The sequence below is a fragment of the Pseudophryne corroboree genome, chromosome 4, assembly GCF_028390025.1.
Source record: "Pseudophryne corroboree isolate aPseCor3 chromosome 4, aPseCor3.hap2, whole genome shotgun sequence".
Taxonomy (NCBI): domain Eukaryota; kingdom Metazoa; phylum Chordata; class Amphibia; order Anura; family Myobatrachidae; genus Pseudophryne; species Pseudophryne corroboree.
Window position 1 is genome coordinate 776,885,543 of NC_086447.1, and position 23,855 is coordinate 776,909,397.

At 47.1% G+C, this 23,855-nt stretch overlaps 1 protein-coding gene across 10 annotated transcripts in view; it reads right to left on the minus strand.

The window, feature by feature from the left end:
- HHAT (hedgehog acyltransferase) overlaps nucleotides 1–23,855 on the minus strand; it is a 1,065,929-nt gene that overhangs the window by 621,202 nt on the left and 420,872 nt on the right. For all 10 annotated transcript variants that reach the window (XM_063918275.1, XM_063918278.1, XM_063918281.1 and 7 more), the window contains one exon: nucleotides 12,565–12,715. In XM_063918275.1, the coding sequence (XP_063774345.1) occupies nucleotides 12,565–12,715 (151 nt within the window). The remainder of the gene's footprint in view (nucleotides 1–12,564; nucleotides 12,716–23,855) is intronic.

Consider the following 23,855-nt stretch of genomic DNA (forward strand, 5'->3'; position numbering starts at 1 on the left):
AGCTTCCTAGCGAAGTTACTATTTATTTCATTTGCAGTATCTTTTTTGTTTTTGTCTACCAGTTATTTCATAAGAGATCTATAAAGCGGTGTTTCACTTAGGAGAACAGGTGAATATGGGTGGTTTTTACAAAGAAATATATGCATGTATGTATTTTGCTTATTCATATAAAATAATGCATACAGTACTTATTCATCTTTACTGCTCTGTCATATAAATAAAAAATAGCTGGCTGACTTGATGGGATCCGGACTGAAGATCGACAGTGTCTAGGTCGACAATGTTTAGGTCGACCACTATAGGTCGACAGTCACTAGGTCGACGTGGATGGAAGGTCGACAGGGTTTCTAGGTCGACAGGTCTAAAGGTCGACATGAGTTTAAAAAAAAAAATCTTTTTTTGAATTTTTTCATACTTAATGATCCACGTGGACTACAATTGGAACGGTAAAGTGTGCCGAGCGAAGCGGTAGCGGAGCGAAGGCACCATGCCCGAAGCATGGCGAGGGGACGCGGTGCACTAATTTGGGATCCCGGTCACTCTACGAAGAAAACGACAGAAAAAAAAAATCCTCATGTCGACCTTTAGACCTGTCGACCTAGCACATGTCGACCTAGAAACCCTGTCGACCTTCCATCCATGTCGACCTAGTGACTGTCGACCTATAGTGGTCGAGCTAAACATTGTCGACCTAGACACTGTCGATTTGATGAACCACACCCGACTTGATAGTTAATGTACCTGTGCGTTCAGTACAGGAACATGAATGTGTGGTGTTTAAGCAGTGTCACAGCCAATCTGGTGATTGGTTGTGGAAGGGGAGGCGGGAATTCCTGGGTTAAAATGTACAGTAAGAGCAGGCCTGCTCCCAAATTCTCCTCTTGCATCCTATGACACCCCCCTTCATTTACCTCTGGTCATTAGAGGCCACATCCATAAGCCCCTGGCTTCCTTCGCTCTGCCCATCCAGTTGCTGGATGTGTGAAGCTCTGCCCCTTCACCTCCCAGATGTTCAAAGCTTTGCCCATTTATCTGGCTGTCCAAAGCTCCACCCATTTACCCTGGCCGCCAAAGCCCTGCCCATCCGTGACACCCAAAGTCCCACTCCTCCCTCTGCAACTGAATTGGCTGCTGCCTGGGCACCTCATTTATGAGAAAAGTGGAGTTGCAGAGGCTGAGCTGCCTAGAGAAGTGCAGATGGAGGAAATACTGGGCTCAGGAACTCATGGACACAGGGCAACTGTCATCATCTGTGAGGTGAAGTCTACTGTACATGTATCATACCACAGGTCAGTGTAATGTCTGGTGCTGCGCTGTGTGTTGTGATCTCACCCTGGGCTGTGATATGTATGTGTATCAGGGATGTGCAGTCAGGGGAGGCAGAGCCTTTCCTGTCATAATGATTACAACATACAAAGAAGATATTTATAACACATATTCTGTGCCATAAATAGCTTCTTTGTATATTTCTGATAATTTTTGCCATGAAAATGCTGCCAGATCTGGATGGGAGTAGTGTGGCTGATGCGGGGGCCGGAGAAATGAGAAGAGGCAGCTATACATCTGCCTCACTGACAGGGCCGTGCCTCCAGCCCACATCAAAGCACAAACCTGTCAGTAAGGCAGATGTGATTGGACAGCCAGTCACTGAGCTGTGACTGTGTCTGGCTGTCACGGTCAGTACTGTGCCATGGCTCTCTCCCTCCCCAGGTGCTGCTGCTGAGCATTGGCTCTTTTCCTTCCTGCACACCATGCTGTTCCCCAGCTTTGTGTGTGTCCGCACACACCAGAACCCCTAGGCACCAGCAGCAGTAACGGGAGGACAAGTGATGGAGCTACAGCCCCCGACACACAGATGGAGTCTGAGGACGGGACATAGGACAAAAGCTCCGCTGGGACTGCTCACCCGGAGCCCATTTGGAACACAGCGGTAAGATTATGCACCTGGATATCAAGCACATAACCCCCCTCCTCTTTTCCACCACAGTGTGTGCCGCCCCTGCCACTGCCCTCACCACCTGTCACTGATGTGTCGAAAGTCATGGTATAGCAGTAAGTAAAAGTAATGGTAAGTGGCGTCACCCTACTGTGACATCTTGGAAATGCAAAGACCTGCATCAGTTGTAAGCTGATCTTGTGTGTCAGTTTGAACACCGGCTTGGCTGCTCATAGCAAGGCGACATGAATTATCAGAGTTAAAACTGGGCATGATAGTAAGTGCCTGACGATGGGACATTCCGTTTCCGAAGTTATTCAACATTCAACATGTACATTCAACATTCCTCAATCTATGGTGTCACGTGTGTACCGGGAATACCTCTTGCAAGGCATTACCACTGGCTGACCACTTGTGCTTAATGATCGCGACCAGTGTTATCATGTAACAGACAAGCGACACTGGATCATATCACATCCACATTTAATGCAGGAAGTACTAGATGCATATCCAGGTCAGTGCAGCATACCTTATCTTTTGTGAGATATGCGAGCAAAAGACCCACCAGAGAGCCCCTGTTAACTACGGCACCAGACACCATGTGGCATGGTCCTATGAGTCAGGCTAGTGTTGATTCCATAATGGTGTGGGGTGTGTTCATATGGCATGGGTTGGGGCAGCTGGTCTGCCTGAACACATCATTGACCAGTAACTACTATGTTGCAGTGCTTGATGACCATTTGCAGCCCTTCATGGACTTCATGTACCCACACTGCAATGGAATATTCCAGCAGGATAATGCACCGTGTCATTGATCCCAAGTTGTCCAGAATTAGCTAAAGGAGCATTCTGAAGAGTTCCGACGAATGGTGTGGCCACCACGTTTGACTGACATGAACCAATCAAGCATTTATGGGATGTGGTGGAGAGGGCCATTTAAACCTAAGATCCTGCACCTGGTGTGGCCATGCCACTTGCAGAGGAGTATCACCACAGGGAGCTGAAATTCACAATCGGTCATAACCCAGCCGCACACACACGGCCACATAGAGATGCGTCCTCAATACGCCATGCAGCGCAAGATGCCTGGCATGAGCGAGACACTAGGTCCTGCGCAGCTCTGGACCAGAAGATATACAATCATGCTTCATTTAGGAAAGAGATAATACTGGAAGCCAATACACAGAGTGTATCCCTGTATAAAACCAAAAGAGGAATAGATGGCAGACTTGCTGGAACAAGGGAGAAGAAGGAGAGGTACAGTACTTGTTTTGAGTTCCAGTAAACCAGATACAAAGAAGGATGAACTTGTTCACATTCTCTACCATCAATATGGAATGTCTTCCCTAAACTTACTACACATTTTCCCCCACAATCACCACATTTTAACATTTCCCATATGATCTGTCATGTATCTAAAAGTTGTGTGGAGGTGCAAAGGTCATTCATAAAAAGCTGCCTGTGTACAATAAACAAGATGGATTATACAACTAGCTTTTAACAGATTTTTATGTGAGTGTCCCTAGGAGATGTTTGTTAGAAGACATAAAACCAAACCAGCTAAGATAATGGAAGTAATATGTTCAGGAGGATGACTATAGTAGAGTATGGCATTAGCTTATAAAGGGAATACACATTATATTATTATATTATAACCTTCTGAGGAAGCTGCTGAGACTTTGTGGAGGCTGGGAAACACATTAAGGGGTCCACATGGATCGCTCCAGTCACTAGCCAGTAATCCCCGGCCCCTCCCTGAGGAGGCTCAGAGAAACGTGGAATTGATTACCTCTGGATAAGGCTGCATCATGGACACTGCACCAGCAGCCGGGAGGTTTTTGCCATCTCACTGTTTATGTGCCACATATAAAGGACCAGCAGAATTTGAGATTTAATGCTGCTTTATTAAACCACACTAAGACGTTTTAAAGTTATTACCTGGACAGGAATGGACATTAACTAAGTGGAGTAGTAAGTAAACACGAAGACTCCTGCATGTGGGGATTCCCTTTACTAACTAAAGATAAATTTGTATTTTACTAAGTGACATTAGGGGTTATTCAGGTCGCATCGACTAGCAATGCGACATGAATAACCCCCAATGTCACTTAGTAAATAACCACGGCGGCGGCAGCACTACGAACGTGCATTAACTGGGTCGCATGATCTGCGAATGCCTCTGACTGACTGACATCAGGCGGGGTGGCATGGGGCTGGCGGGGGCAGCGACCGAGTGTTTTCGGGGCGGTGTAGAGGAAACGGGATGTGACAGCGCGCTTTCAGGGCAACTGCACCAACAGGAGGCATCCAGTTTCTGCGATCATGCTCTAATTGCGCTGCGATCACAATTAGAGCTTGATCGCAGTGGCTGGGCGGCTGGTAGCATGCTGGACAGCCCCCAGCATGCGATTGAAAGGATTGTAGATTTTGTTAAAAAGCAGAATCTGTAATCCTTAATGTATAGGGTCCATTGGTATTTGTATTTGTAACTAACATATTTTTTTTTAGATTTTATTGTTATTATACTGGCTGGTGTTATATTGGGTATTTTTAGCTCTATATTCTATAATAAATATCTGACAAGCAGCGTTTCCCTTTTTATGTTTACCTGTTATATTAGCCGGTACATTGGTGACTCCAGACTTGGGAAAATAATGGAATTTAAATAAGATGGAAATAACATGAAATACCTCATCCTTACACTTATACCTTGAACTGCCTTAACCTTCTTATAATCGGTGATGACTGTACCAGAGCCGGCCCTAACCAATATGATGCCCTAGGCAAGATTTTGGCTGGTGCCCCCTAGCACCACCGCTGGTTCCGCCTCTGACCTTGCACCTCTTTCCCAGCACCATCACCCCTCACCCATATCAGTCCTTATTTTGGTGTTTGTACCCCCTATATTTTAAATAGGAACAGTTTGCACATTTGGCACACACACTAAAAAGGGGTGTGTTTTTGTTGGCAAGGGGCATGACCACACAATAGTAACCCCAATTCCAATTACGCCACAAAGTACTGCAACTTTATTCACATTTGATCATGCAGTAGTGTTCATAATTCATATTACATCCCACAGTAGTATCACTTTACCTTATAAACGTTGCTACTCACAGTAGAGCCCCTTATTCACATTACACCACACCCTATTGCTCTTTATTCACATTAGACGACACAGTAGTGCCCTTTCTATATGCAACGTCACATAGTAGAGCACCTTATACACATAATGCCACACATTAGTAATGCATTTATACACATAATTCCACACAGTAATGCCCCTTACACATATGAGACACATTATTAATGTCCTTATAAACATAATGCGCCTTACACATTATGACAACCTTTACTAATGCCTTTTTACACATAATGTCCCTTACACATAAGCCGCACATTATTAATGCCCTTATACACATAATGACACACATAGTGCCCCCTACACATTTGCTGCACATTATTAGTGCAACTATACACATAATGACCCACATACAGTAGTACCCTTTTACACATATGCCACACATTATTAATGCCCTTATAAACATAATGACACACATAGTGCCCCTTACACATATGTTGCACATTATTAATGCATTTTTACATGACACACATAATGCTCCTTACACATATTCCGAACACTACTATAACAACCAACCCACTCACATGCACAGAGCACTCACACTGCCACTAACACTGTGACCTCTGCCTCTGCTTGTATACAGATGTGTCCTCATAAATATTGCCTCAATGCTAACATCTGGCACCTTTTTTTTAATGAAAATGCATCTTATTTGCATTGCTATGTGGCTAGGATGCACAAGCAGCTTCTACTGATTAAAATGATATGCAGCATGCCTATATACTGTGTGAGACTGTGGCTGTATCTGCATATGAAATGCTACACAGAATATAGGCATGCCGCATATCATTTTAATCAGCAGAAGCTGCTGATGCCCCTAGGCATATCAAATGCCCTAGGCAATTGCCTAGTTTGCCTATGCCTATGGCCGGCTCTGGACTGTACTGATATCAGGGTGGTTTGAACAAACAACATAGCGTAAGCAGGGAGACCATACATACGGTAATGTGTGGATGGCAGTTGGGTGCATCTACGTGTTCTATCATACAGCCAGAATGTAACGTAACTTATTTTTAAATAACTTAGAGATTTAGAGATGTATGCAAGAAAAATAGTCAGATTTAATTAATATGTAGTAGAGTGTTGTCTTGTGATTTATTACATTTTAATCCTGCAAACACTTGTGACTGTTTACATACAAGCCTCCCAATTGTATCTGTACAAATAGGGATTATGCAAATTGGACAATTATGAAGTGTTCACAGTTATTGTGTTGAGCAACTAATATTTCAAACAACTAAAACATTTAATATATTACATAGGAATATTTGTAGAATTGGAAAACTTACCTTCCTGTTGTAAGCACCAAAACAAGATTTATGGTAAGAACTTACCTTTGTTAAATCTCTTTCTGCGAGGTACACTGGGCTCCACAAGGATAGACATTGGGGTGTGTAGAGTAGGATCTTGATCCGAGGCACCAACAGGCTCAAAGCTTTGACTGTTCCCAGAATGCACAGCGCCGCCGCCTCTATAACCCCGCCTCCCTGCACAGGAGCTCAGTTTTTAGTTAACCAGCCCAATGCAGTAGCAGGAAAAGAGACGACAACGGTTAGTAGTCACACACACCACACTTTCACGACAAAAGAAGTGTCAGCGGCCATACCAACCCAAAGAAGCTAAGTGCGTCAGGGTGGGCGCCTTGTGGAGCCCAGTGTACCTCGCAGAAAGAGATTTAACAAAGGTAATTTCTTACCATAAATCTCGTTTTCTGCTGCGGGGTACACTGGGCTCCACAAGGATAGACATTGGGGATGTCCTAAAGCAGTTCCTTATGGGAGGGGACGCACTGTAGCGGGCACAAGAACCCGGCGTCCAAAGGAAGCATCCTGGGAAGTGGCAGTATCGAAGGCATAGAACCTTATGAACGTGTTCCCTGAGGACCACGTAGCCGCCTTGCACAATTGTTCAAGGGTCGCACCATGGCGGGCCGCCCAAGAAGGTCCAACAGACCGAGTAGAATGGGCCGTAATGTGAGCAGGAGCTGACAGACCAGCCCTCACATAAGCATGCGCAATCACCATTCTAATCCATCTGGCCAAAGTTTGCTTGTGAGCAGGCCAGCCCCGTTTGTGAAATCCAAACAGTACAAAGAGAGAATCAGATTTCCTAATAGAAGCAGTTCTCTTCACATAGATACGGAGAGCCCGTACCACATCCAAAGACCTCTCTTTGGGAGACAGATCAGGAGAAACAAGTGCCGGAACTACAATCTCCTGGTTAAGGTAGAACGAAGAAACCACCTTAGGTAAATATCCGGGACGAGTCCTAAGAACCGCCCGGTCACGGTGAAATATTAGATATGGGGAACTACAGGACAAGGCACCCAAATCCGACACTTTTCTAGCTGAAGCAATAGCCAGCAGAAACACCACCTTAAGAGAAAGCCACTTAAGATCAGCTGAACCAAGAGGTTCAAACGGAGACTCTTGTAACGCCTCCAAAACCACCGACAAGTCCCAAGGAGCCACCGGCGGGACATAGGGAGGTTGGATACGCAACACACCCTGAGAAAAGGTATGCACATCAGGTAAGGTTGCAATTTTTCTCTGAAACCACACCGACAAGGCAGATATTTGAACCTTGAGGGAGGCCAGACGCAGGTCTAAGTCCAGGCCCTGCTGAAGAAAAACCAACAACTTGGCTATACTAAACTTGGAAGCGTCATAATCGTTAGATGCGCACCAAACAAAGTAAGAATGCCAGACCCTACAGTAAATCCGAGCAGAAGACGGTTTCCGGGCCCGCAACATAGTTTGAATGACCGCCTCAGAAAACCCTTTAGCCCTCAAGACGGAAGCTTCAAGAGACATGCCGTCAAAGACAGCCGGGCTAGGTCCTGGTAGACACAGGGGCCCTGAACGAGAAGGTCTGGGCGTTGAGGAAGTAGAATTGGACGCTCTGACGATAGACCCTGCAGGTCTGAGAACCAGTGCCGTCTAGGCCACGCTGGAGCCATGAGAAGCAGAATCCCTCTTTCTTGCTTGAACTTCCGGATTACCCTGGGCAGGAGTGACACCGGAGGGAACACGTACGGCAGCCGAAACCTCCACGGCACCGCCAGCGCATCCACGAATGCTGCTTGAGGATCCCTTGTCCTTGCTCTGAAGACCGGAACCTTGTGATTGTGTCGAGACGCCATCAAATCTACGTCTGTAAGGCCCCACTTTTCCACTAGGAGTTGAAACACTTCTGGATGGAGGCCCCACTCGCCGGCATGTATGTCCTGACAACTGAGAAAGTCCGCTTCCCAATTCACTACTCCCGGAATGAAGATTGCCGATATGGCCGGTAGATGGCGTTCAGCCCAATGTAGAATCCGAAAGACTTCCTTCATTGCCAGAAGGCTTCGAGTGCCGCCTTGATGATTTATGTAAGCCACTGTGGTGGCGTTGTCCGACTGCACTTGAACAGGACGGTTCTGAATTAAATGCTGGGCTAGGTTCAATGCATTGAAGACACCCGCAATTACAGAATGTTGATTGAGCGGAGGGACTCCTCCTTGGTCCACCGACCCTGAAGGGAGTGTTGCTCCAGCACCGCGCCCCAACCTCTTAGACTGGCATCTGTCGTCAACAGGACCCAGTTGGATATCCAGAAGGGACGGCCCCTGCACAATTGTTGGTCCTGGAGCCACCAGAGCAGCGACAGACGGACCTCCTGAGTCAATGAGATCATTTGAGACCTGATCTGGTGAGGCAGGCCGTCCCACTTGGCTAGAATCAGCCTTTGGAGGGGGCGAGAATGGAATTGAGCATACTCCACCATGAGGCCCAGCACCTGCATCGCCGAATGTATTGACACTTGCGGACGAGAAAGGAAGCAACGAGTCCTGTCCTGAAGTTTCAGGACTTTCTCCTGACACAAGAACAACGTGTCCAATAGCGCTTCCAGATGCACCATGCTCTGAGCTCTGAGCAGGGACCAGGGAGGATTTCTTCCAGTTGATGAGCCACCCGTGGGCTTGTAGAAACTGGACCGTCATATCTAGATGACGTAGGAGAAGTTCTGGGGAATTTGCCAGGATTATCAAGTCGTCCAGATATGGCAGTATCCTTACCCCTTGACGGCGGAGTACCACCGTCATCACCGCCATGACTTTGGTGAAGACTCGCGGAGCTGTTATTAAACCAAAAGGTAACGCCCGAAACTGGTAATGGAGGTTGCCAATCGCAAACCTCAGATATTGCTGATGTGACGCTGCTATAGGAATATGCAGGTAAGCATCCTGTATATCCAGGGAGACCATGTAGTCCCCATAGAGCGAAGGGTTTCCATACACAAACCTGTTCAATGCCTTGAGGTTGAGAATGGGCCAGGAGGACCCATTCGGTTTCGGGACTAGAAACAGCGGAGTATAGTACCCCCGGCCCCTCTGCGCAAGAGGCACCTGTACTACGACTCCTGTATCCAGGAGGGTCTGTACCACCGAATGTAGAGTGATTGCCTTTGTCTGGTCCAACGGGACGTCTGTCCGGCAAAATCGATAAGGGGGTCGGTTTTTGAAGGCTATGGCGTAACCTCGAGTGACGACTTCCCGTACCCAGGCATCTGAAGTGGTCTTCAACCATTCCTGGGTATACCTTAGAAGCCGGCCCCCCACCCTGGGATCCCCCAGGGGGAGGCCCGCCCCGTCATGCGGCAGGCTTATCGGCCTTGGAAGCTGGCTGACGGGCCATCCAAGCTCTTTTGGGCTTTGGCTTACCAGGTTTGGAAGTACGGGTCTGCTTGTTGTACGCCTGACCTTTTGCTTTACCTGAAGGACGAAAGGGGCGAAAGGAAGTACCTTTAGCCTTCGACACAGAAGGAGCGGTACTTGGCAGACAGTCAGTTTTGGCAGTAGCCAAGTCAGCCACTATCTTATTTAAGTCCTCCCCAAACAGAATATCTCCCTTAAAAGGGAGTACCTCCAGGATTTTTCTAGAGTCCAGATCCACAGACCAGGATCTCAGCCACAATATCCGGCGAGCCAGGACTGATGTAGAGAGGCCTTGGCTGCTAGAATACCGGCATCAGAAGCCACCTCTTTAATATAGCGAGAAGCTGTGACAATATATGACAAGCATTGTCTAGCATGGTCAGAAGAGATTTCAGCTTCTAACTCCAAGGCCCATGCTTCAATAGCCTCTGCAGCCCATGTTGCTGCAATAGTGGGCCTTTGTGCAGCACCCGTGAGGGTGTAAATCGCTTTCAGACAACCCTCCACACGTTTATCCGTAGGCTCTTTTAGAGACGTGACGGTAGTGACAGGTAGAGCTGAGGAAACCACCATCCTAGCCACATGTGAGTCAACTGGAGGAGGCGTTTCCCAATTCTTAGACAGCTCTGGTGCGAGGGGATAGCGAGCCAGCATCTTCTTTTGAGGCACAAACTTCGTACCCGGGTTTTCCCAGGGTTCCTGACATATATCCACTAGGTGGTCAGAGTGAGGTAAAACTTGTTTACCCACCTTCTGACACTTGAACCTATCTGGTTTCTTAGGAGGGACGGATGGCTCGGGATCATCCGTAATCTGTAGAATTAATTTAATAGCCTCCAAAAGATCAGGAACATCCACATGTGAACTACCCTCCCCATCAGCAGTATCTGAGTCAGAACCTGTGGGGTCAGTGTAAGTGCCGTCTTCATCAGACGAGGTGTCAGGGACAGCAGTGGATTGTGAGGAGACAAGAGCTCGCTTAGAGGACCCCTTGGGCTTAGGCGAGCGATGGACAGACTTTTTAGTAGTCAGGGACTGGTTCAACTTCCTCAATTGAGCAGTTAAATCATCCGCCCACGGCGGGTTAGCTGCAGGGACCACATACGGCTGCACCGGCATAGGGGGTCCCATAGGGGGTGTTAGTTTATTAACTAGCGTATGTAGAAGCGTGGAAAAAGCGGCCCACGGTGGGTCATTATGTACCTCCGTTGCCACAGTCCCACTGGGGGGCAAGGAGCCCCCAGAACCAGAGCCCACAGCTGCTATATTTTCCTCATAGGGGTCTGTGGCTTCAGCAACATCTGCAGTGTGTTCAGCCCCAGAACCGTTACCCTCATAAGCAGACATGATATAACTTGCAGTATCAGGTAACACAGTACAATTGGCAGCAGCACAATACCTCTTACCCAAACCCCTGCACAGTGTAGTCAGCACTAGCAGAGATAAAGGAGAGATATGGTGACTAAATCACAGAGAAAAATACGTATTAAAGTATATCTTTGTGAAAATCCGATATCAATATAAAAACCTGACGCACCAAGCCCCCTCAGGTTATAGAATATAGGGATAGCAGGTTGAGTGAAAGACACGAAATGGACACCACTCAGCTAGCTAATGCACACACAGATAGTCACAGTTTGTACAATGCAGAGGTTATTACTAACAATAATACTGCACTGGACTAGCTTATATATATAGCTATGTAGTCAATAGATATAACACTGCACAGTAAGAACTGGATGTATATCACAGGGTAATTGTACTAGAAAACCCTGACTAAATGCACTCTTTCTTAACTAGCACTGTCTAAAAAGGCAGGTAGAATACTTAAGTGTCATGTAAAGTCACAGCACTGACAACCAGGCGGCTTTACACAGGAGGATTTGCCCAAGCAGTCCCAGGAACAGTGAAGCTGAGAGATAATGGCGCCAGGGAGTGAGGGAGAGACAGATATGCAGCTCCAGGGCGGGAACATTTGCGGAAAATGGCGCCCTGGGGCTGGGGCTTCAGGTCTAAGCCTTATCCCCCTGCTGGCAAAACCACCGGGTACTGTGGGCTACTGAAAATGGTTTAGAGAGAAAACCTGACCTGCACCCATGCCCTGGTGATCTAGTGGGATCGCCTGTACTGCCAGTGTCCACCGCCAGCGCGCGCGGCCCGCCTCCCACTGACCGCGCAGGATTGCGATAAAGGCCGGGTCCCGCAAGCGGGACCCACTCACCACCTCCCGAAGCGCGCCCACGCGATCCCGGAGAGCCCCCGTCGTGTGTGCCTGACTGTGGAGAAAACCGGAGCCTCCTGCTGTAGTTACCCGGCAACCAGGGCTCGGGAGTGTACAGCGCTGCTGGGGAGAGCTGGATCTGCAGCAGTGAATGTCTTCTGACATGTAACACCGCTGCTGCCCTTGTAGTCTTCACTTTTTTCTTCAAAAAAAGCTCTTCTTAGGGCTGCCTGGAGCAGCCCCTCTGTTATGTGCCTGCTTACTGCAGCACCAACTACAAAACTGAGCTCCTGTGCAGGGAGGCGGGGCTATAGAGGAGGCGGCGCTGTGCATTCTGGGAACAGTCAAAGCTCTGAGCCTGTTGGTGCCTCGTATCAAGATCCTACTCTACACCCCAATGTCTCTCCTTGTGGAGCCCAGTGTACCCCGCAGCAGAAAAATAAATGAAAAGCTCAACAGACAAGGAAACCATGTTCACGTTCTGTGTAAAGCACTATATACAACTATAATATCTTGAAAAAAAAGTTCTAATAAACAAAATTAATTAAATAAATCCATTCACTAACCTCCATATGCCAGTGAAGCTGTGCATTGTGCTGACACAGCGTGGTAATGCCGGTGCATTTAAACCATCCAACTGCACAATAAGCACTGGAAGTCCATAGAGAACCAAATACTTCACATAAAAAAACAGCACCTGAGCCAGGGCTAGACCGCCTAAAAGACAAAACAAAAAGCACATCCTAAAAATAATGTGATAAATGGTATTGTAAATCTTGTAAGATGCAACAACTACAATAACATAAAGACTAATGAATATTTAGTTAGATTTTGAATTAGTGCCGTGGAGGAGAACATTCCTCATACACTAAATATTCTGTCCACAACCTTTATAAATGGATATGAAGCTTGGAGTGGTTCACATATTGTTATTTCCAGTTATTTATAGAGCGCGCACACATTCCGCAGCGCTTTACAGAGAATATTTGGCCATTCACATTAGTCCTTGCCCCAGTGGAGCTTACAATCTTTATTCCCTACCACATATACACGCACACACATTGACGCTAGGGTTAATTTTGATGGGATCCAATTGACCTACCAGTATATTTTTGGATTGTGGGAGGAAACCGAAGTACCCGGAGGAAAACCACGCGAGTACAGGGAGAATATACAAACTCCACACAGTTAGTGCCATGGTGGGAATCAAACCCATGACCTCAGTGCTGTGAGGCAGTAATGATAACTTTTACACCATCCAGACTGCCCTACTTTTCTCCTCCTTCAATGACAGATGATGTGTGTAGGTATACGTATCACTGTGGTGGCAGCTATGTTGTAGGCTAAACCAATCCATGATACAGCAGCAGATCAAGTCACCAGGAAATAGAGACATCAGACTGAATTGTCCACACAAGCATTCACTTTAGAGTTTGATCAAAAACAATCGTGTCCAAGCCAGTACTGTTGTGGTCGGTTGTATCTGTATTTATACCACCACCTTATACAGTACAGCCATGCCCTCAATCCCCCTATCATCTTCCAGTGGCTTCAGCCAATATCTGCTATTGCAAAGACTCACCTTCAGTCTGACTCACCTGTAAACAAAAATCTCCAATACCTTATTTGCATACACAACACTAATATCCCTTTCACATCGAGCCTCTGACACAGGGGCAATCTGGGTCCTGGCTTGGTGTGAAAGGGTCAACCCGGGTTGAGTGTCTCAGGACTTTGGCCCGGGTCGCGACCAGGGTTGAACCAGGTACAATGTGGTTTGAAAGGTACGACCCAGGTTATTTGACAAGGTTATTTCAAAGCTGCTGATTAGCGATTAGATGTTTTTCGAGTCACATCTCAAGGGAGTGACATGACATGGCAGATATGGAAAACCCCGATGCAGTGTGAAGGCGACAACCTAGGAATAACCCCGGTTCAATATGCAGTAAGAAAGGAGTTTAGCAGCTGTAATATGGCTTGAACCATGTTCACTTCACCTGGATCAGACCCGGGGGTTTAGGTGTGAAAGGGGTTTAAGTGTACAATTGCTGCAGAGTATCAGTTCTCAGTGTTTTGGATAAATCAAGTGTACAGTAGTATATGTTCTTATAGAGTTTGGCCTAGCCTCTCATGATGGTCCTCTGGCTGAGCAGCTGGTCACTTGAAGTCTAAAGTACTATGTGCCCCCAGGACTGCTTGAAAATGAACTAGGTAACAGGGATGCGGCAATGTGTAAGGTGCTTTGCACTAATGCACTTTGATTTTTAAGTGGTCTACAGATCCACTCTGTCAGTCTCTCCACTGGTTATCTGTACTCTACCGTATTCAATATAAAAGACTTTTACCTCGCTTATCTCAAAATATCTCCCAACCCAACCTTTTCGCTCTTCACAAGATCTACATTTCTCATACACATTCATTATTCACTCCCATTGACAACTGCAGGACTTTTTTCAGGCTGAACACACTCTGTGAAATGCCCTACCACGCACTATAAGACTCTACTCTAGTCTCCAAACCTTCAAGCGTTCTCTGAAAACTCTTCTCTTCAGGCAAGCTTATCAAATTACAGAACCGCTCACGTCCTCATAAGCTTTCCTATCCAGTTATATCCCCTCTGTACAGTCCACACATATCCTCACATATTTTCCTTTATTCACTTTCCCTTCCTCCTGCCCCCGGTTTATCATTGCTGTGTGGCCATATCATGCAGCACTCCAAGAACCTTTGCAATCTGGTGGACAATCATGCAATAGATACCACCTACCCTTGTGTATCAATGCCTATTTTCCTATAGATTGAAAGTTTGTGAACAAGCCCTTCCTACCTCTATGAGGGTATACAATTAGACACGGTCAATTACCGCTTCACCAGGGGCTAGCCAATTAGCCCCAATAAGCAAGTGGGAACCGCGGATTATCGAGGATTTTGTTTCACCTGTCTCAGGCAGGCGAAACCAAGTCCCCGGAAACATCCCCGTTTCCATTCAACAACGGGGCTGTTTCTACCAAAAACACACAGGTTTCACTGAACCTGTGTGTTTTCGTGAGAAAATGCAGATTTTTTACAGGCAACAAAATTGGATAGCCTGTTAAAAAATATGGGCGAAACATCAGGAAAAATCGCAAAAAAAAAAATTCTTCTCAGGTAATTGGGTACTCCCCTATGGGCGGTATTCTATTAGCTGCAGTGTGTTACCGCAGGGAAATAACAGGCTTTTTAGCCCAATAACGCTATCGGCTATCCAATTGCAGCTCATGTTTATGATCTGTGATAACATTGTGGACCCATGTGTTCGGGTCCGATAACGGGTCTCGAGGGCTGGTTATCGGGATTCTGTTTTGCATGCTTGAGGCATGCAAAGCAGAATCCTGGATAAGTGCCGGCTTACGAGCTAATAGGATAGCCCCAGGAGAGTCCTTTAGCTGCGGTAACTCACCGCAGCTAATAGGATACCGCCCTTTAAAACTGTTTATCACCCAGTTTTGTTTTATCGTTGTTCCAACTGTAAAGCGCAACGGAATTTGCTGCGCTACATAAGAATCTGTTAATAAATAAGAGGTACAGGTTGAGTCTCCCATATCCAAATGCTTAGTACCAGAAGTATTTTGATATCTGATTTTTCTGTATTTTGAAATATTTGCATACCATAATGAGATATCTTAGGTATGGGACCCAAGTCTAAAAAAAGAATTCATTTATGTTTCATATACAGTACACCTTATACACACAGCCTGAAGGTAATTTTAAAAATGTTTCTAATAATGTTATACATTAAACAAAGTTTGTGTACGTTGAACCATCAGACTGCAAAGGTGTCACTATTGGTGCCCACACGCGGTGCGATTCTCGCATGCTATTTGATCTTTTTAGTTCAAATAGCATCGCATCTCGTTCAGATTGCACCGTGTGTATTGTCCCTTGCGATACGCGCTCCCGTTTAGTCAATATCGCAAGACAAAATAGTATGTGCAGGCAGGAATTTCTGAACTACATCGCATACATTATATATTGTAGTGTAGTCAATTTCGGGTGTAGTTCAAATAGCATACCACTAAAGTAGAAATCTTATAGCACACATAGTATAGCTCAAATTGTACATAGCACAGATAGCACCTTGTGTGGGCACCTTATTTCATTTACACTTAACAAATTACGTATTTCGGAACTTTGGATATGGGAGACACAACCTGCACTACATTTCCTCTGCCTTAGCCTTTTCGCAATGTCGAGGACAAATGATATAATTCCAAATGAAAGGCTGGGGCACTATGATACATATTCAGTTATATTACAAATAGTATTACATCCCCCTTTTTCCTTTTTTTGCAAGCTTTTGTGTGTCCATGTTTTTGGTTGGCAGAAGGAAGGAAGTGTATGTGACTCCATCCTTCCCCCCATTTGTTTAGTCACTCTCTTAGGTCCTAATTCAGATCTGATAGCAGCGGAAAATTTGTTAGCTAATGGGAAAAACCATGGGGGTCATTCCGAGTTGTTCATTCGCTACGGATTTTCGCAGCGCAGCGATCATGGCAGAACGGGGCTAATCTGCACAGGCGTATGCACTGCAATGCACAGGCGCGTTGTACGAGTACACAGTGGTTCGTTACCCAGCGATGGCTTCTATGACGATTCCGTTCGCACAGGCGGTCGCAAGGAGATTGACAGAAAGAGGGCGTTTGTGGGTGTCAACTGACCGTTTTCTAGGAGTGTTTGGGAAAACTCAGGGGTGTCCAGGCGTTTGCAGTGCGGGAGTCTGACCTCAATTCCGGGAACAAAAACACTGAAGTGATCGCAAGGACTGAGTAAGTCCAGACCTACTCTGAAATTGCACAAAATGTTTTTGCAGAGCTCCGCTGCAAAGACGTTCGCACACTTGCAAAGCGAAAATACACTCCCCTGTGGGCGCCGACTATGCGTTTGCACGGCTGCTAAAAGTAGCTAGCGAGCAATCAACTCGGAATGAGGGCCCATGTGCACTGTAGGGAAGGTGGCAGATATAACATGTGCAGAGTTAGATTTGGGTGTGTGTGTTAAAATAAGATTTTACTCACCGGTAAATCTATTTCTCGTAGTCCGTAGTGGATGCTGGGACTCCGTAAGGACCATGGGGAATAGCGGCTCCGCAGGAGACTGGGCACAACTTAAGAAAGCTTTAGGACTACCTGGTGTGCACTGGCTCATCCCTCTATGACCCTCCTCCAGACCTCAGTTAGGATACTGTGCCCGGAAGAGCTGACACAATAAGGAAGGATTTTGAATCCCGGGTAAGACTCATACTAGCCACACTGATCACACCGTATAACTCGTGATACTATACCTAGTTAACAGTATGAACAATAACTGAGCCTCTCAACAGATGGCTCAACAATAACCCTTTAGTTAAACAATAACTATATACAAGTATTGCAGACAATCCGCACTTGGGATGGGCGCCCAGCATCCACTACGGACTACGAGAAATAGATTTACCGGTGAGTAAAATCTTATTTTCTCTGACGTCCTAAGTGGATGCTGGGACTCCGTAAGGACCATGGGGATTATACCAAAGCTCCCAAACGGGCGGGAGAGTGCGGATGACTCTGCAGCACCGAATGGGCAAACTCTAGGTCCTCCTCAGCCAGGGTGTCAAACTTGTAGAATTTAGCAAATGTGTTTGACCCCGACCAAGTAGCTGCTCGGCAAAGTTGTAGAGCCGAGACCCCTCGGGCAGCCGCCCAAGAAGAGCCCACCTTCCTCGTGGAATGGGCTTTCACTGATTTAGGATGCGGCAGTCCAGCCGCAGAATGTGCAAGCTGAATCGTACTACAGATCCAGCGAGCAATAGTCTGCTTTGAAGCAGGAGCACCCAGCTTGTTGGGTGCATACAGGATAAACAACGAGTCAGTTTTCCTGACACTAGCTGTCCTGGAAACATAAATTCTCAGGGCCCTGACTACGTCCAACAACTTGGAAGCCTCCAAGTCTTTAGTAGCCGCAGGCACCACGATAGGTTGGTTCAAATGAAAGGCTGATACCACCTTAGGGAGAACTGGGGACGAGTCCTCAATTCTGCCCTATCCATATGGAAAATCAGATAAGAGCTTTTACATGACAAAGCCGCCAATTCTGACACACGCCTGGCCGAAGCCAAGGCCAACAGCATGACCACTTTCCACGTGAGATATTTTAATTCCACGGTTTTAAGTGGCTCAAACCAATGTGACTTTAGGAAATCCAACACCACGTTGAGATCCCAAGATGCCACTGGAGGCACAAAAGGGGGCTGAGTATGCAGCACTCCCTTAACAAAAGTCTGAACTTCAGGTAGTGAAGCCAGTTCTCTCTGGAAGAAAAATCGATAGAGCCGAAATCTGGACCCTAATGGAACCCAATTTTAGGCCCATAGTCACCCCTGACTGTAGGAAGTGCAGAAAACGGCCCAGCTGAAATTCCTCCGTTGGGGCCTTCCTGGCCTCACACCACGCAACATATTTTCACCAAATGCGGTGATAATGGTTTGCGGTCACTACTTTCCTAGCTTTAATCAGCGTTGGAATGACTTCCTCCGGAATGCCCTTTTCCTTCAGGATCTGGTGTTCAACCGCCATGCTGTCAAAGCAGCCGCGGTAAGTCTTGGAACAGACAGGGCCCCTGCTGCAGCAGGTCCTGTCTGAGCGGCAGAGGCCATGGGTCCTCTGAGATCATTTCTTGAAGTTCCGGGTACCAAGCTCTTCTTGGCCAATCCGGAACAATGAGTATAGTTCTTACTCCTCTTCTCCTTATTGTCACAACTGAGGGCCTGAGCTGACGGGAGGCAGCCTCAGTTGAGATGTACCGGAACCTGGGAGGTTGTATCAGACCCCTGGACATGTAAGTAACATGAATAATAACTGCCCGAAGGCGTGACCACGACAACTTGGATAAAAGTCAATGATGTTTATTATGACAACTCCGCAACACAGCAGCAGTAAAAGAAAACGTAAAAGTCAGCAAAGAATAAATACAGTTCCTGGGTACTACAGGATGGCAGGAGCCACAGGGCACTGGTAGTGTGAGATAGTTCTTATGATCTTCTAGATGGAAAGTCCTTACCAGGCCCGACTGTAACAATGGAGATAACCCAGGATTGTGCCAGCTGGTGTTCCAGGAAAAGCTGGGTTGCTGAAGATAAAACAGCTGCTGTGGATACTGGCTGGAACCAGACTGTTGTTAGCACGGAGTGGATACTGGCTGGAACCAGTTAAATAATAAATGAACTTGGGAGCGATGAAATATGAACTGAAATGTAGAACTTGAGAGCGGAGAAATAATAATACCGGTGGAGAGTGGTAAAGTGTAGAAAGGACACCGGCCCTTTAAGGGAAGCTGTACTCTGCTGGAAGCTGAGCTGGAAGCAGGTAATGTTGTAGCTGGAAACAGATGAATCCACAATGGATTGGAGAGTCAGGCTACACCGCAGGTGGAATGCTGGTGCGGGTCTCTATGGTGGAAGTCTTGAGACAGGAGCTGGAACCTGGAAGACAATCACAGGAGAGAGACAAACAGGAACTAGGTTTGACAACCAAAGCACTGACGCCTTCCTTGCTCAGGCACAGTGTATTTATACCTGCAGCAAGGAAGGGATTGGCTAGGCAATTATGCAGATTAACAATACTGACAACAGATTGGAGGAAATGATCAGTCGACAGAATCCAAGATGGCTGCGCCCATGCAGACACTTGGAGGGAAGTTTGGTTTGTAATCCATGTGGTAATGAAAACAGTAATGGCGGCGCCGGCCACTGGAGACAGGAGACGCCAGGCTGACAAGTGCACATCCAACCACGCGGACACAGCGGTGGCCGCGGCTGACGTAATCGCCACTCTGACACTCTGCATGCAGAAGCTCAGGGACGGCGGCGGAGGCCGCGGGAGACGCCATGCCAGATGTAATATGGCGTTACTGTGACAGCGTCTCAGAGAGACAGGAGAGGATACAGGAATGTACACATCAGGATAACAGATGGGATCCGGTCCTGGAGCGCTGAGCCAGCCTTAGGAGGCATCTGATGGGTAAGAAATGGCGTCCAGATACCCGGATCGTGACAGCACCCCCCCCTTTAGGAGTGGCCCCAGGACACTTCTTTGGCTTTTGAGGAAACTTGGAATGGAATCTCCGGACCAAGGCAGGAGCATGGACATCAGAAGCATTGGTCCACGAACGTTCCTCAGGACCATTACCTTTCCAGTCAATAAGATATTGTAGTTGACCGTAACGGTGACGTGAGTCCAGGATCTTGGCCACTTCATACTCAACGCCTCGTTGAGTTTGGACTTTCGGAGTTGGAGGAAGTGAGGAATGAAACCGATTCAAGATCAGCGGTTTCAACAGGGAAACATGGAATGTCCTGGGTATTTTTAAGAAGGGAGGCAACTGGAGTCTGTAAGCAACAGGATTGATGACTTGTTCAATCTTGAAAGGACCGATATAGCGAGGTGCAAACTTCATACTGGGAACTCTTAACCTCAAATTCTTCGTGGATAACCATACCCGATCACCCACCTTGAGAGCAGGAACTGCTCGACGCTTCTTATCCGCAAACTTCTTGTACCTGAACGATGCCTTGAGCAGAGCTGATCGTACGCTCTTCCAGATATTGGCAAACTGATGCAAGGTGATATCCACTGCGGGAACAGAAGTTGCTGGAAGCGGTTGGAACTCAGGGACTTTAGGGTGGAATCCAAAGTTAGTGAAGAATGGTGTTGAAGCAGATGAAGAATGATACTGGTTGTTATGACAGAACTCGGCCCAGGGAAGTAATTGAACCCAGTCATCTTGAGAGGAGGACACATAGATGCGGAGGAAGGCCTCCAAGTCCTGATTCACCCTCTCGGTTTGACCATTGGTCTGAGGATGGTAAGCCGTGGAAAACTTTAGCTTGACTAGGAGGACTTGACATAAACTTCGCCAGAATTTGGCTGTGAATTGAACTCCTCGATCTGAGATAATTTCTTCAGGAAGACCGTGGAGTCGGAAGATCTCTTGTATGAATACTTGAGCCAACTTGGAAGCTGACGGAAGACCGGTGAGAGGAATGAAGTGTGCCATCTTGGTGAACCGGTCAACTACCACCCAGATGGTATTGAACTTGTTGCACATGGGTAAGTCTGTAATGAAATCCATCGACAAGTGGGTCCATGGTCGACGGGGAACGGATAGTGGAACCAGTTGCCCCGCAGGCGACTGGCGGGATACTTTATGTTGGGCACACTTTGGGCAAGATGCAATAAACTCCAAGACGTCCTTTTTCATAGTTGGCCACCAATAGGACCTAGAGATAAACTCCAGGGTTTTTTGGATACCTGTATGTCCGGCAAAACGGGAAGCATGGGCCCAATGCATGAGCTTCTTCCTTAGCATCGGCTTCACAAAACTTTTCCCTGATGGGGGGCGTAGAGTCCATCCCTACCGTGGAGAATGCCAACGGATTTATAATAGGATGCTTGTCTGAAGACTCTGACTCATTTTCTTGCTCCCATGAGCGGGAAAGGGCATCGGCCTTGCGATTCTGAGAGCCCGGACAGAACTGGAGTTTAAAGTCGAACCTGGAAAAGAAAAGTGCCCATCTGGCCTGACGAGGGTTGAGACATTGTGCGCCCTTCAGGTATAAAAGGTTCTTGTGGTCTGTAAGTATGGTGATTGAATGAGAAGCTCCCTCCAACAGATACCTCCACTCTTCTAGAGCGAGCTTGATGGCTAGCAACTCCTGGTCGCCAATGGCATAGTTGCGCTCAGCTGGGGAGAACTTCCGGGAGAAGAAACTGCAAGGGTGTAAATGGCCATCTTTAGCCCTCTGAGATAACACCGCTCCTACTCCAACGGAGGAGGCATCCACCTCTAAGATGAAAGGAGAGTCGATGTCAGGCTGTTTCAGAACAGGCGCAGAGATGAACCTTTGTTTTAAAAGATGAAATGCTTGCATGGCTTCTTCAGACCACTTGGACGGGTTAGCACCCTTCTTAGTGAAAGCAGTAATAGGCGCCACAATGGTGGAAAAGTCTCGTATAAACTTTCGGTAATAGTTGGCGAACCCTAAGAACCTCTGGACCCCTTTGAGGGTTAAGGGTACCGGCCAATTTTGGATTGCTTGTAGTTTCTCAGGATCCATCTCTAGTCCGGAACCGGACACAATGTACCCTAGAAACGGAATGGACTTGACTTCAAAGACGCATTTTTCTAATTTGCAATAGAGATGATTGACACGGAGACGGGACAGAACCTCTTTAACCCAAAAACGATGTTCCTCTAAATCGTTGGCAAAAATGAGGATATCGTCTAGATAGACCACGACATGACGGTATAGAATGTCTCTGAAGATCTCATTGACAAAATGCTGGAAGACAGCTGGAGCATTGCTCAATCCGAAGGGCATGACGAGGTACTCATAATGTCCGTCACGGGTGTTAAAGGCGGTCTTCCACTCGTCACCCTCACGGATCCGGATGAGATTGTATGCACCTCGCAAGTCCAGCTTTGTAAAGATGGTAGCTCCGCTAACTCTGTCAAAGAGCTCAGTAATCAGGGGTAAAGGATAACGGTTCTTGATGGTAATGTCGTTCAAACCTCTGTAGTCGATGCACGGCCGCAGACCACCATCTTTCTTTTTTACAAAAAAGAAGCCTGCGCCGGCTGGAGAAGAAGAAGGTCGAATGAACCCCTTTGCTAGGTTCTCTTTAATATATTCCTCCATAGAATGCGTCTCAGGCAGAGACAACGGATAAGTTCGGCCTCGAGGTGGAACCTTCCCTGGAACGAGATCAATCGGACAGTCCCATTCTCTATGAGGAGGAAGGATATCAGCAGAAGCTTTACTGAACACATCCGTGAAATCTTGATATGGAGGAGGTGGAACATCAGACGACCTGGGGGAGGAAGAACAGACAGGCAATACTTTAAACAAACATGTCTCAGCACAGGAGGAACCCCATGCCAGGATTTGCGTAGTCGTCCAATCAATTGTAGGATTGTGAAGACGGAGCCATGGAAGGCCCAGGACCACAGGATGTGTGGCTCTTGGAATCACTAAAAAAGAAATAAGTTCGGAATGAAGAACTCCCACTCTCAGACGAACTGGTAGAGTCCTTAAAGAAATAACTGCATCAAAAATTTTGCTGCCATCCACGGCAGTTAAAGAAATGGACGAAGGAAGTCTCTCGGTGGGTAGGGACCACCGTTTAACATAGGCTTCGGTAATAAAGTTCCCAGCTGCTCCGGAATCAAGGAGGGCAATGACGTTCCGATAACGTTGAGCAACTTGAAGCGAGACTGGGAGATTACAATCTTGAGGAGATGGAGAGGAGATCATTACTCCTAGCCGGCCCTCTCCTTGGCGAGCTAGGATTTGGAGTTTCCCGGACGTTTGGGACAGGCATTAATGGTGTGAGACGGAGCTGCACAATAGAGACAGAGAAACTCGGAGAGACGTCTTCGGCGCTCAGCAGGAGTTAAACGGGAACGGCCAAGTTGCATGGGCTCATCTTTAGATGGTGACAGTTGACGAGGAGGAGGAGCAGAAGATTTTGGAGCAGATGATCTTCCACGCGCAGTTGCTCTCTCTCTGAAACGTAAATCAACTTTCGTGCAGAGTGAGACTAGCTCATCTAACTTAGAAGGTAAGTCTCTGGTAGCTAACTCATCTTTAAAACGCTCAGATAAGCCATGCCAGAATGCAGCATACAGGGCCTCGTCGTTCCATGCCAGTTCGGATGCCAGGATCTGGAACTGTATCAGATATTGTCCTACAGTACGTGACCCCTGGCGTAAACGGAGAATCTCGGATGAAGCTGAGGTTACCCGGCCTGGCTCGTCGAAGATGCGCCTGAATGTTGACACGAAG